Here is a 15,081-nt window from a genome sequence, read left to right on the forward strand (position 1 = left end):
GGCTACACGGATGTTGGCCAGTATGCCATATGCAGCTGTTGTTACTCTGCTAATGTGGGCTTCTGGCAACATATGTCCACTCCCAGGTCTGCCTCCTTTTCTGACTGCAGACTCTGTCTTCCCTTCACCCTATACTGCTCTGTTGGCCCTCTCACTCTTGTTCCAATCCAAATAACATTGCATTTGGTTGGATTAAATACTAGCAGCCATTCGTTTGTGTGTGTGTGTGTGTGTGTGTGTGTGTGTGTGTGTGTGTGTGTGTGTGTGTGTGTGTGTGTGTGTGTGTGTGTGTGTGTGTGTGTATGTGTGTGTGTGTGTGTATGTGTGTGTGTGTGTGTGTACTCACCTAGTTGTACTCACTTAGTTGTGTTTGCGGGGGTTGAGCTCTGGCTCTTTGGTCCCGCCTCTCAACCGTCAATCAACAGGTGTACAGATTCCTGAGCCTATCGGGCTCTGTCATATCTACACTTGAAACTGTGTATGGAGTGAGCCTCCACCACATCACCCCCTAATGCATTCCATTTGTCAACCACTCTGACACTAAAAAAGTTCTTTCTAATATCTCTGTGGCTCATTTGGGCACTCAGTTTCCACCTGTGTCCCCTTGTGCGTGTTCCCCTTGTGTTAAATAGACTGTCTTTATCTACCCTATCAATCCCCTTCAGAATCTTGAATGTGGTGATCATGTCCCCCCTAACTCTTCTGTCTTCCAGCGAAGTGAGGTTTAATTCCCGTAGTCTCTCCTCGTAGCTCATACCTCTCAGCTCGGGTACTAGTCTGGTGGCAAACCTTTGAACCTTTTCCAGTTTAGTCTTATCCTTGACTAGATATGGACTCCATGCTGGGGCTGCATACTCCAGGATTGGCCTGACATATGTGGTATACAAAGTTCTGAATGATTCTTTACACAAGTTTCTGAATGCCGTTCGTATGTTGGCCAGCCTGGCATATGCCGCTGATGTTATCCGCTTGATATGTGCTGCAGGAGACAGGTCTGGCGTGATATCAACCCCCAAGTCTTTTTCCTTCTCTGACTCCTGAAGAATTTCCTCTCCCAGATGATACCTTGTATCTGGCCTCCTGCTCCCTACACCTATCTTCATTACATTACATTTGGTTGGGTTAAACTCTAACAACCATTTGTTCGACCATTCCTTCAGCTTGTCTAGGTCTTCTTGAAGCCTCAAACAGTCCTCTTCTGTTTTAATCCTTCTCATAATTTTAGCATCGTCCGCAAACATTGAGAGAAATGAATCGATACCCTCCGGGAGATCATTTACATATATCAGAAACAAGATAGGACCGAGTACAGAGCCCTGTGGGACTCCACTGGTGACTTCACGCCAATCGGAGGTCTCACCCCTCACCGTAACTCTCTGCTTCCTATTGCTTAGATACTCCCTTATCCACTGGAGCACCTTACCAGCTACACCTGCCTGTCTCTCCAGCTTATGTACCAGCCTCTTATGCGGTACTGTGTCAAAGACTTTCCGACAATCCAAGAAAATGCAGTCCGCCCAGCCCTCTCTTTCTTGCTTAATCTGTGTCACCTGATCGTAGAATTCTATCAAGCCTGTAAGGCAAGATTTACCCTCCCTGAATCCATGTTGGCGATTTGTCACGAAGTCCCTTCTCTCCAGATGTGTTACCAGGTTTTTTCTCACGATCTTCTCCATCACCTTGCATGGTATACAAGTCAAGGACACTGGCCTGTAGTTCAGTGCCTCTTGTCTGTCGCCCTTTTTGTATATTGGGACCACATTCGCCGTCTTCCATATTTCTGGTAGGTCTCCCGTCTCTAGTGATTTACTATACACTATGGAGAGTGGCAAGCAAAGTGCCTCTGCACACTCTTTCAGTACCCATGGTGAGATCCCATCTGGACCAACCGCCTTTCTAACATCCAGATCCAGCAGGTGTCTCTTGACCTCCTCTGTGTGTGTGTGTGTGTGTGTGTGTGTGTGTGTGTGTGTGTGTGTGTGTGTGTGTGTGTGTGTGTGTGTGTGTGTGTGTGTGTGTGTGTGTGTGTGTGTGTGTGTGTGTGTGTGTGTGTGTATGTGTGTGTGTGTGTGTGTATAAGTGAGTGCGCGTGTGCGTGCGTACGTGTGCGCGGTACCCAGGCGCATGTACTGGGGGTTACTGAAGAGTCAGACCAGGAATGCGGACATGTTGGTTGGTCATATCCGTTAACTAATTATAAACAATATTTATGATAAGCTAAAACGTTTGCAAAATTATGCTTATACAAATTGTATATAAACCAATTTTGCAAATAAAACCAATAACGTATGACACTGGTTTTATAACAGATTATCACTAAAATTCCACTATTTGCTCTTACCTTTAAGAATGCTCCATGTATTTTGAAGCCTTTCCCCAAACTCATCCCTTGCGTTCACGAAGCGATGATAATATTGATCCGTCTGCAGGAGTTGTGACAACACTGATAACACGCTGCTGATATCCTGCAATCGGGGAACATGTTAATTAGAGCTGTGCTGAACTTAAACAAATGGTGAAGAAAATATATGTATAAGTCTAGACAACTTTCACATATTGTCTCAAGAGGTGCACTCTCAAGTGCCTCTCAAGGAAGGCACTCAAGTGCCTTCCTAACGAGTCCGTCGCATGCAACGACTGTTCTCCACCTCCCCCCAGCAGGAATTTTGTCTTCAAGTGGACTGTGTTTGTGGTTTTTGGGTTTAAATTTGTGATAATATTTTCTCTTCATTAACGATGGCACCAGGCTAAAAAAATAATCTAAAGTGTGGCACCAGTGGTAGCGGCGGGAGCCAGTGACGCTGGTGGGTTGTTCTTATTGGTCAGGTCTGGCTCTCTATGTCCCGCCTACTAACCTTGTTGTTCCTGCTGCGCTATAATTCTCATGTTCGAATTCTTCTTCTAGTCTGGCCTCAAAGATGTGGATGGAGGTGGCTTCCATAACTTCTTTTAGTGTCTTCCACTTACGGATCACCCGCACGGGGCTCGAGAACTTCCTTATATTACTTCAACTCATTTACGTTTCCAGCTTCTCCTTATGTCATCTTGTCCTACTTTCTCCAAGTTTAAAAAAGCTCTTCTTTTAAATTTTCCCTCAGTATCTTGTATGTTTCAAACATGTTCTCTCCTGTAAGGCTGTAAGGTCAACCAGCGCCCCTGGTTGCTTATGTACCAATAATGAAGTGTTGATCACTGAGGATTGTGTTCACATGACGAGAGAAGTGACGCAGGGGCTACGGTACTTGGCTGTCCGTCAAGTGGGGATCAGGAAGTCCCCAGATGACATCTATTGTCTTGGCGTCTTCTCCTAGATAACACGACAGAGTATACTTGGGGTAAACTTCGTCAGTTTAAATTATTAAGAGGAAGTTGACAGTGGTCATACATTACATCAATTGTCATTTAGACCGTGCCATGGGTTCACCTCAGGCGAGCTACACCACACAAGGGCAACTGTAAACTGGTTAGTGAAAGAAAACCCGATTTACTCAACTCGACACTCCATATTAGCGAGACATACTGAGAAAACACGCTGCTATAAGTATGCAACAACACTAGACACTCATGTCAGCCACTACCAAGGTAAAAAATGTAAATATATTTTTTATGAATGTAAAATGTAAAAATATGTCACTATAAGGAAAGAGAACAGTTTGAAGATATTAATTTGAGGCTCGAGAGCTTAAACGTGATTTTATCAGTACACCGGAAGATATGCGCTATCGCAGCCTTGAGGGCAAGAGTGGGAGGCTCTTACAGCAAGGTCTTCGTATTATTTTACTTGCTATTACTATTACTATTTTTTAAAGATAATTTGAAAATTTGAAATTTTCTTTTTTTCCGGTTCATGTTATGAAGTTGATCCCTTAGGAAAAGCTAGAGCATTTACCGTATAGATTATGCAAACAAAATTTTGAGTGTTTGAAGAAAGTTGAAAACAGCGAGCATTCGCCCCATTAAGAAAGACCGCTTAAACTTACATATGATAAGATTAAAGTGTTAGTAGCATATAGCATTAATGAGAGAGGTTTAGTGATTTACGACTCTCAGAGAATACCGGAGTTTTGTGTGACATTCCAAATTCATTTACGTTACTGCAAGTATTGGCTCAGTAAATTATTTAAGGTAATTTCTTATATTTTTTACATGTCGCCAAGAGACTCGAATATTTAGAGTGCAGATGTGTGAGTAGTGCAGCTCCAAAAATGGGGTGGTAAATGTAAGAAGACAATTAAGTGCAATTATGTACTATTCATAGCAGTTAGGAATTGTACTTATTTTCACTTAGTATTAAATCGTACTGTCAAATATATTGTGAATATTTGAGTTTACCTGAAAAACTGAATAGAAAACCACAACCTGACCTAACCGTCTTAGTTTTTGAAGATAATAATTTTATTGCTTCCTAATTACAATTAGTACTTAACTTATAGCTATATTGATATTACAGTTTTATAAAACCAATAAAACAAAACTAAAATATATCAATAAATTGTAAATTAACTCAGGATATTTTAAAATTTTGCATAAAATCTATGTTGTTTAATAAACCTGAAAAAGAAATTCCTGATATTTAAAACTTGTGTATTGCAAATCGAAATTGAAAACGTCATCCTAAAATTCTGAGTGACTTAACAGAAAACGAGAAGAATTAAAGCGGGGGAGGGAGTTGGGTCAATGTAACAGCCCCGTAAGTGCAATTATGCACTGCTTATTACAGTAAGAAAGTGTACTTATTACACTTAGTATTAAATCGTACTGTCAATTCGGAGGATGGGTTGCAGCAGTGAGACCAAGCGAGCCACAACCCACTGAATACGGTCAGGTGTTGCCAATGATGGCTGTGAATGCTTATACGTATTATTGTGATCATGTCATTACAGTAATGAATATTCTTCGCTTGTATGCAGGACAGGATGGGTTCAAGCAGGATACGGCAAGATAGGTCAGGCAGGACAGGATGGATTCAAGCAGGATACGGCAAGATAGGTCAGGCAGGGCAGGATGGGTTCAAGCAGGATACGGCAAGATAGGTCAGGCAGGGCAGGATGGGTTCAAGCAGGATACGGCAAGATAGGTCAGGCAGGGCAGGATGGGTTCAACCAGGATACGGCAAGATAGGTCAGGCAGGGCAGGATGGGTTCAAGCAGGATACGGCAAGATAGGTCAGGCAGGGCAGGATGGGTTCAAGCAGGATACGGCAAGATAGGTCAGGCAGGGCAGGATGGGTTCAAGCAGGATACGGCAAGATAGGTCAGGCAGGGCAGGATACGGCAAGATAGGTCAGGCAGGGCAGGATGGGTTCAAGCAGGATACGGCAAGATAGGTCAGGCAGGGCAGGATGGGTTCAAGCAGGATACGGCAAGAAGGTCACACAGGGCAGGATGGGTTCAAGCAGGATACGGCAAGAAGGTCACACAGGGCAGGATGGGTTCAAGCAGGATACGGCAAGATAGGTCAGGCAGGACAGGATGGGTTCAAGCAGGATACGGCAAGATAGGTCAGGCAGGGCAGGATGGGTTCAACCAGGATACGGCAAGAAGGTCACACAGGGCAGGATGGGTTCAAGCAGGATACGGCAAGATAGGTCAGGCAGGGCAGGATGGAAGGACAATGAAGGACATGATTTATGGTGGGAGCCGGCAGGACTGAAGGGCATGATGTACGGGGAAGAGCAGGCAGAAAAGAATTCTAGATATTTAACTGTAAGAACGGAATCGCTGACTCACCTCTTTCATTGTTGACATCTTCTCAAACTTGGCTGAAATGCGCCTCCAACATTGATCCAGAAGTACAGTTCCTATTTCTTGTCTATATCTGGAGTTAAAAAAATATATTTATATAGTCAAAACACATAATTTTAAAATAAAGTAATGCCGCGTAATAGTACTGAACAGCCCTTGTAAAATATATAGTTAATACACGCCAGCAAATTGAATAACTAAAACGCAATACGCAGAACTGTTTTGGAGTGACGAGGCAAAATGGTCTCTATACCTCTCTATTGTTCCAACTTCCAACAATTTCTTAATATGAATTCTCAATTACCCAAATGACAATAATAATTTCCTACTGCAATAATGTTTAGTGCAATAATAACCTCAAAGTCTTCTCATTATTATTATTCAATGAATAAGATTACAAAATCTTACCGGTTAAATTCCTGTACCAGGGAGTGGAGATGAGGCGTCACAATACTCTCAGTGTTATGGAGCCAACCTTGTAATGTGACGGTGACGCCGTCCAGCGCACTCATCAAGGTGTTCAGGACAGGTTCAATCATTATCTTTAAATATTCGCTTATCCTAGAGGGAAGTAAATAATGGATTAATTAATTAATGAGATATGATTGAATTGAGGCAGTCAAATATTCCGTCTTCTATGTCAACATATATAATATTATTTATTATTGGTAATCAAACATACGCATTCTCCATGCTGTTGTCTAGGAAATGTATAATGTATAGTATACGCTAATTGTATGATCAGGTATACTCCTCCACACTTATAACTAATTGTTAATCGGGAGTGTCATAGTCATAGTCAGGGTCGATCGGCGTGCCCCTCTATATGTCTGAAATGTTGTTTTGATTGTCAATGGTGTTTTACAACTTATTTCTCGACTGTTTTCGGCGATGATTCAACGTCGACAACGTTACTTCAACGTCGACAACGTTACTTCAACGCCGACAACGTTACTTCAACGCCGACAACGTTACTTCAACGCCGACAACGTTACTTCAACGCCGACAACGTTACTTCAACGCCGACAACGTTACTTCAACGCCGACAACGTTACTTCAACGCCGACAACGTTACTTCAACGCCGACAACGTTACTTCAACGCCGACAACGTTACTTCAACGCCGACAACGTTACTTCAACGCCGACAACGTTACTTCAACGTCGACAACGTTAATTCAATGTCGATAACCTTGATTTAACGTTATTTGAGCCTGGTTTGCCTGCTGGGAGAGAGACCAGGAGGAAGGGAGGAAAGCCGAATGTGAAAGAGAGAGAGAGAGAGAGAGAGAGAGAGAGAGAGAGAGAGAGAGAGAGAGAGAGAGAGAGAGAGAGAGAGAGAGAGAGAGAGAGAGAGAGAGAGAGAGAGAGAGAGAGAGAGAGAGAGAGAGAGAGAGAGAGAGAGAGAGAGAGAGAGGGATGGAAAATGAAAAAAACAGGAGGGAGGGAGAGACAACCGGACAGAGAGCCCGGGCACCGCCGGATACCCCCTTCAGTAATTATATAAGTTAAGATTCAAGAAAGTCCTGGGTAAATTATTGTTTGAAAATATGGTAGTTGATTTATGGAACAAATTACTGGGTAACATAAGAGTCTGGGATCTAGCAACGGGTTACATGTTACTTCTACACTTGGAGACCCGCCCTAGAGCAATAGGCACGACCATGTGACACATGTCTCCTGACCCCAAGACTAATAGAAGATAACCTGCATGAAAGCTGTACACATCCTTGAACATCTAGATCCGTAAAAGAGAATCTCTGTCCAAGATCAGAGGCCAAATGCTTGTGTGGGAAATTCAACATACTATATCAATATCATTATCTAAGAAATGTATTTATTTCTATATCATATCAGAATCATATCCTACATCAGAATCACATAAGATTCATTATCTATATCATACAACTATATCCAACATGACAATGTCACTATGGTGACATCCGCCATTGGGCCCATAGATGCATGATTACGTCACTTGGTACATGTAATCTCAAGCATCTCGAAGGTTAGAGAAGAACATATTCAATTGAAATACTGAGGTGTATTTTATAATACACCAATATCAAGATATTCGTGTATTATAATACCTAGATACATAATTATAGTTTCCGGAGACGTAGTTTCAAATCCGTGATAAAGGATCAATTTGTACTAAAAGTATCACCAATAATCATTGAATCCACTATAAATTTATCATATAATCCCACTTTATCTCAAATTACTCGTCTAGATGAGAAATAAATCATAAATATATCATTGCCAGTCAACCGCCAACAGAAAGCATGGCGGGGGTAGGTGGAGGGACAAGCCTGAGGCCAGAGCCTATTGTTTACAGTGTGTACACGGGTACGGTGCTAGAGACATTTATAACAGGAATTACACCACACAAACTTACACCAAACACCAACAACAAGAGTGGTCCACACCAGCAAGTTTATTTATTTATTTATTATATTTATTTATAAACAAGAAGGTACATAGGTGTTAACAGAGAACAAAGAAATTAAGTTGATTTTACATTCTTGTAAAGCCACTAGCACGCATAGAGTTTCGGGCAAGTCCTTAAACTAACAAATAATTTTTAGATGAGTCACAGTAAAATTTAAAAAAAAAATGTTTACAGGTACTTTACAGCTTTACTTTACAGGTACAGATAAGTTTAAGTAGAATAATTACAGTAAAATTGTCAAACAAATTTACGGGTCCATTGCAAGAAATTTTGACACAAAAGCAGACTAGAATAATACACAATAATAACCATACACAATAATGAACAAGGATTACTAGGCACATTGGGATAACATAACAGGGGTTATACATTGGTTCACAGAAGCACAATATGAGGATCATTTCAAGGAATAATGAAGTAGAATATGTACTCAGTAAAACAACCATGATGTGAGATGATGTCTAAGATTACAATGATAAAGTCATATGACTTAGGTACAAATATTAAAATAATAAATAAATAAATGTTTATTTAGGTAAGGTACATACATACAAGAGATTTTTACAAAGATTGGTGGACTTATAGATAGAGCTAGTACATACAATGCCTAAAGTCACTATTACGCAAAGCGTTTCGGGCATGAAAAACTTAAATGACTAAAGCTTAATACTAATTGAGCATAATGAGTAAAATGAAAACAAGAAATGAAAACATAGATGAAAAAGCAGCACAAATACAATTATGTCGACAAACAGCGCTCTTTAAAAAAAAAAAACAGACATTGGTTGACAATGTCAAGTAATTGGGTAAGGTAGGTTACAGGGAATTTATTAGGTATAGCTTCGTTTTTATCTTAAACTGGTTGAGAGAGGTACAGTCTTTTGGGGATTCTGATTGGGGGATTGGGTAGCAATAGGTACAGTGCGAGATAAAGCACTTGGTAGAAAACTATGAAGATGAAATTAGGTACTTTTTGGTTTTATTTTTGTATAAGGTAAAAGTTGGGCAACTTTTTCAATTCATTAGGGAGTGAGTTCCATAGACTAAGTCTCTTTATTTGCATTTAGTGTTTGTACAGATTAAGTTTGACTCTGGGGATATCAAAGATATATTTATGTCTGGTGTGGTGAGTATATGTTCTATTACATCTGTCCAGGAAGAGTTTCAGAACAGAGTTTGCACTTAAGAAAAGAGTTTTATAAATGTAATTGACACAAGAGAATATATGGAATGAATTTATGTTTAGAATGTTTAGGGAACAGGGGAGCTGTGTGTTGTCTGAAAGCAGAGTTTGTTATTGTCCTGATAGCAGTTTTTTGCTGGGTGATGATGGGCTTGAGGTAGTTTGCAGAGGTTGAACCCCAAGCACGGATACCATAAGTAAGACAGAGATAGATAAGTGCATAATAGAGTGAGAGGAGAGCAAAGTAGGGTACATAATATCTGATCTTAGAGAGTATACCAACTGTTTTAGAAACCCTTTTAGTTATGTGTTGTATGTGGGTGCTGAAGTTGAGTCTCTTGTCTAAGTATAGGCCAAGGAACTTTCCATAATTTTTATTGCTAATGTTTACATTATCTATCTGAAGCTGAATTGCATTTGTTGATTGCTTCCAAATAAGATGTAGTAGGTCTTTTCTATGTTTAGTGTGAGTTTGTTGGTTGACATCCACAAGTGTACTTTTTTTTAATATATTGTTTACAACATTATTTATTATGAGTGGGTTGGGGTCAGAGTAGATGAGAGTAGTATCATCAGCAAACATTATAGGTTTAAGCATGTTAGAGACATTAGGCAGATCATTGATGTTTACAAGAAACAGGAGGGTCCTAGGATGCTGCCCAGTGGCACCCCTACGGTTAGTGGTATAGGTTATATCATTGATGGCTACATATTGGTGTCTGTCACTAAGATAGAATCGGATATAGTTCAGGGCATGGCCACGGATTCCATAATGGTGGAGTTTAAGTAAGAGGTAGTTATGGTTAACAGTATCAAAGCCCTTTCTCAGGTCAATGAAGAGTCAAATCGGAAACTCACTTTTGTCAAGGGCTGAGTTGATTAAGTCAAGCAGACTAACAATAGCATCATTGGTACTCTTCTGGGAGTGGAAGCCAATCTGACAGGGACTTAGTATATTGAATTTTACGAGATAGGAATAGAGCTGTTTGTAAATCATTTTTTCAAATATTTTTGATAGTATAGGTAGATTTGATATGGGTCTGTAATTATTTATATCTGCCGTGTTACCTCCTTTATGAACTGGCGTTACTCTTGCTTTTTTTAGGATATCAGGGAAGGTATGGCACTCTAGAGTTTTATTGAACAGCAAAGCTATGGGTGGTGCAAGGGCATGGGAGGCACTCTTGTATAGCATCGATGGTATTACACTAATGTTCCCAGGAACAAATCCAAAAGGGTAGTGACGAGGATTCGAATCTACGTCCGAGATCATCCCAGGCGCTGCCTTGTGGATTTGTTCGTCTCTTGTGGATTTGTTCATTTGATAAATCACGCTATTGTGATTTCTGTGCGCAATGTTTCCAGCTTTGGTTTTTAGTGAGTGAATGATGGACACAATATATGTAGGGCTGATCGATGAGAGGAGAAGAGAGTTTGGGTAGATGCCTGAAAGATATGGGTAACATGTGTCTGAGTCTGTGGGATTTTTCGAGCAAGGTTAACACCAATCGATGAAAAGATGCTATTGAATTCAGACGCTGTTCAAGGTCTGTTTCAGGTGTATAACCATCCTTGGAGATTTTTATCTGGTTATGTGAATGTTGTTTAGCTCCTAGGATGTTAGAGATGGCTCTCCATGTGCTTTTCATGTTGCCCTTTGCTTCTTTGAATCTATTCTCGTAATAGGAACGCTTTGCTCTTCTTATTATACTGGTAAACACTGACGAGTACCACTTAACTACTTCCTTTGCAACTAGGCCAATCCTAAGTTTTTTTCATATTCATGTTTCTTGTCTATGGCTTTGTGTATGCCATTAGTGAGTCAGGGATTATTTAACCTGTTGCCAGTTACTTGCTTGGTGAGGAGAGGACAATAAGTATTGTAAAGGCTTAGAATTTTGGAAAGGAAGAGGCTAGTTAAGGAATTAATATCCTGTGTATTGATAAATTCAGATTCCCAGTTTATATTGTGGAGGGCATTTGTGAGATTGTTTATTGCTGCTTCACTGTGTAACTTGAAGGTAATTTTCTTGTTAACTGGTGGTGTTATGGCCATGTTCACTACGAGGAAGGTAGGTTGTTCTGTCAGTGATTATACCTGATATAAGGGGAGCTGTTATGTTGGTCCATAAGTGATCCTGGGTAGTAGCGGAAGTGTGAGTGAATCGGGGGGGGGGGGGGGCTTGGTGATTGCAGGGATGAGCATACAGGAATTCAAGCTGTTAAGGAAATAGTCAACTTGAGGGCTATTTTGGTGCCCTAGGTCAATATTGAAGTCACCCCCCCCCCCCCAGAACTATGTTATTTTTGTTTTGTTGAGGTTGTTGTTGATGATAAGATTCCTCAAGTTATCTGTGAATGCAGCTATGTTAGTATTGGGAAATCTATAGATGGCTCCAATAGTCAAGAAAGATTTCAGGGATTTAATTAAAAATTGAACAAAAGTATATTCACAGTAGTCATCTCTATCACTAATGACACTATTGCAGGTGAAGATATCTTGGTAGTATATAGCTGTGCCACCACCTTTTGTGTTAGGCCTACAGTTGTGAATGGCTCTATAACCAGCTAAGTTGAATAGTTGGGTATGATCTTTACTTAGTCAGGTTTCTGTTAGAACAATGAACGATAGTTCAGTACCTTAGCGCTGAGAGTAATGCATTTATATCATCAAAATGTTTACTAAGTTATCTGACATTTTGGTTGAAGACTGATAAGCAAGTGTTATTTCGGAGTTTGTTTTTTGCCTAGTGAGCTGTGTAGTACCTACAGTGGTGATGATCAGTGTGTTGGTTATTGTATATCTGAGATACTGCTGTACATATTGTTCAGGATCAATATCAACGTGCATGTGGATGCCATGGAGTCAAGGTAATAAGGATAGCAAGTACAAAGCAGTAAATTACTAAATCAGCTAAAAATATAAAATAATTATGGTAAACAGATAAAAAAAATATATATATATAATAGAAACGAATAATATAAAATGAAGAACACTGAAATGAAACAGTAATAGCAAATAACAATTGATAATTAAAAAGCAATAGCTTACTTTAGTAATATAATTACAATATAGTTAATTACTAAAGTTATACTTAAACAAAAATGAGGTAGATTTCTTAAGAGATACACTCAGGTACACTGAATGAAAAAAGTTAAAAGTAAATATAACAGAAAAACTATGAAATTGCTTAATTAATTAATAACTATAAAATTTCTTAATTATGATCTTAAAATTAATATGAACTTAAGAAAATAAAAAATTAACTCAGTTGATTAATTCCAATAAATGTCTAATATAAATCAAATTACAATTCAATTTAAAAATGACAGGATAAGATTATACATAAGTAAGATTTTACTATGATACTGAAGTAGATACTTACATGAGTACAAGGAGACTACACTCATTAGTTAGAAACTTTTTGTTTTGGATGAGAGAGCATTATTAGACCGGCAGAGCAGAAGACAGCACCTTGAACAAGGTTAGGCTAGGCTCAGTCGCGTGTGAGTTACTTTCAGTATTGGCATTGGAAGGATTCTGGTTTTCAGATACGCCACAGTCGTGAAAGAAGGCCAGCAGTTGTTGGTCACACTTTATTTCATATCTTTTCCTGCACTTTCCTTCTTTACAATGATCGTTCCATTCCTAGTGTAGCACTGATTGATAACACCTGGCTTTTGTTTGCGAATTTGACGTAGTCTGTAGAGAAGGGATCCGCGCTGTTTGGTGAGGCACTCATTTATTTAATGGTTAGTTTTTCGCTTAGCTGCTGATTGCATGAGGTCATATTTAGCAGTCGGATTTGCAAGTTTGATAAGCATTCTCTTAGTGCTGCGGGGACTGTTTTTATCTATCCTGACAGCTGATTTGATATCAACATTGACTTTGATCTTTGACATAATTAGTTCACTGGCTACATTACAGCAGATCTCACCTTGTTGTTCATCTGGTAGATCAGCAGAGCTAATTATCAGAGAGTCGTGAAGTTGTTGTTGCTTTAGGTCGTCTTCAGAGGCCGCCTGGTGCATCTGGAGGAGACTGATTTGCATTTCCAGATTTTGAAGGATGTCGGTTTGTCCTGGTTGGGTTCCCTCGGCCTTAATTTTGGTTATTTGTATCAATGTGTCCTCTGTTGCAGCTTGTAAGCTGTGACCTGCTTGATCGTTGGTCATGGATGACCAACCGATGAGACTTTTTGTTATTTTTATTTTTTATCACAGACGTGGCCACACATTTACAATGCTAACCGACATATATACATTGTCTTCTGTCCTCCATGGACAGGATCAGAGATCTGTTAAACATATAGTTCAGGGATTTATTGAACAATCAGCCACAGGTGATTGTAGTGCTTTTAAAAGGCCAATCTAACCTACAGACATAAATACATATATACACAGAGTTACGTCTGACCTACATAAAGTGGTCGATGTGTTCTTTACGATGTGTTCTTTACATTAACATGCATTTACAAAAGGAGAAATGTAATTCTAATAAGCTTCCACATATACTTTAGACACATGCATACATACATACATACGCACACACACACACACACACACACACACACACACACACACACACACACACACACACACACACACACACACACACACACACACACACACACACACACACATATATATATATATATATATATATATATATATATATATATATATATATATATATATATATATATATATATATATATGTCATACCTAGTAGCCAGAACTCACTTTTTGGCCTACTATTCAAGGCCCGATTTGCCTAATAAGCCAATTTTTCCTGAATTAATATATTTTTTCTAATTTTTTTCTTATGAAATGATAAAGCTACCCATTTCATTATGTATGAGGTCAATTTTTTTTTATTGGAGTTAAAATTAACGTAGATATATGACCGAACCTAACCTAACCTAACCTATCTTTATAGGTTAGGTTTGGTTAGGTAGCCGAAAAAGTTAGGTTAGGTTAGGTTAGGTAGTCGAAAAACCATTAATTCATGAAAACTTGGCTTATTAGGCAAATCGGGCCTTGCATAGTAGGCTGATAAGTGCGTTCTGGCTACTAGGTACGACATATATATATATATATATATATATATATATATATATATATATATATATATATATATATATATATACCAGTGAGGGTGCCACTTCTGGTGCCAATATATATATATATATATAGTTACAACAACTACCTTGTTGGGTTTATTAGTATGATTTGATTATTGGCTGCTGCAATGATTTTAGAGCTTGGCTATACTGTGTATATTGTTCAGACCTATGATCCAGAACAAGAACCAGTGATCAGTAGTAGAACTGTGTTTTTTTTATCTTATCCCTGTATAAAATACAAGGTGATGTGTTGAAATGCCTTCCCGTTGATTGTGAGTCTCCAATCAACACCTGTATTCACCGTTAAGGAACCAACCTGCTTCCTACAGACCCCTTTCCTTCCTAGGAAAAGAGGAGTAGGATATACAACCCTAGCTAAGGACTTTACAAGTTTTATTTTTGCATTTTAATGAAGCATTTACAGTACTGAATTTCAAATCCTAAGTAATTTTCCTCATTTTGACAATCATGGTAATTCCCCCACAGCTTTGGGTTACTCTTACTCAACTTGTAATGATGATACAAGTGTGGATAGGGAACTGTCACACTCAGGCCAGCCTCATTGCCTCTCCTATACC

General features: G+C 39.2%; 1 protein-coding gene across 2 annotated transcripts in view; it reads right to left on the reverse strand.

Annotated features, from left to right (window-relative positions):
- LOC123770249 (uncharacterized) overlaps window positions 1-15,081 on the reverse strand; it is a 407,808-nt gene that overhangs the window by 175,883 nt on the left and 216,844 nt on the right. For both annotated transcript variants that reach the window (XM_069339938.1, XM_069339939.1), the window contains 3 exons: window positions 6,153-6,305; window positions 5,730-5,817; window positions 2,342-2,465 (listed from right to left, as the gene is read on the reverse strand). In XM_069339938.1, the coding sequence (XP_069196039.1) occupies window positions 2,342-2,465; window positions 5,730-5,817; window positions 6,153-6,305 (365 nt within the window). The remainder of the gene's footprint in view (window positions 1-2,341; window positions 2,466-5,729; window positions 5,818-6,152; window positions 6,306-15,081) is intronic.

This window comes from Procambarus clarkii, chromosome 42, assembly GCF_040958095.1.
Source record: "Procambarus clarkii isolate CNS0578487 chromosome 42, FALCON_Pclarkii_2.0, whole genome shotgun sequence".
NCBI lineage: Eukaryota > Metazoa > Arthropoda > Malacostraca > Decapoda > Cambaridae > Procambarus > Procambarus clarkii.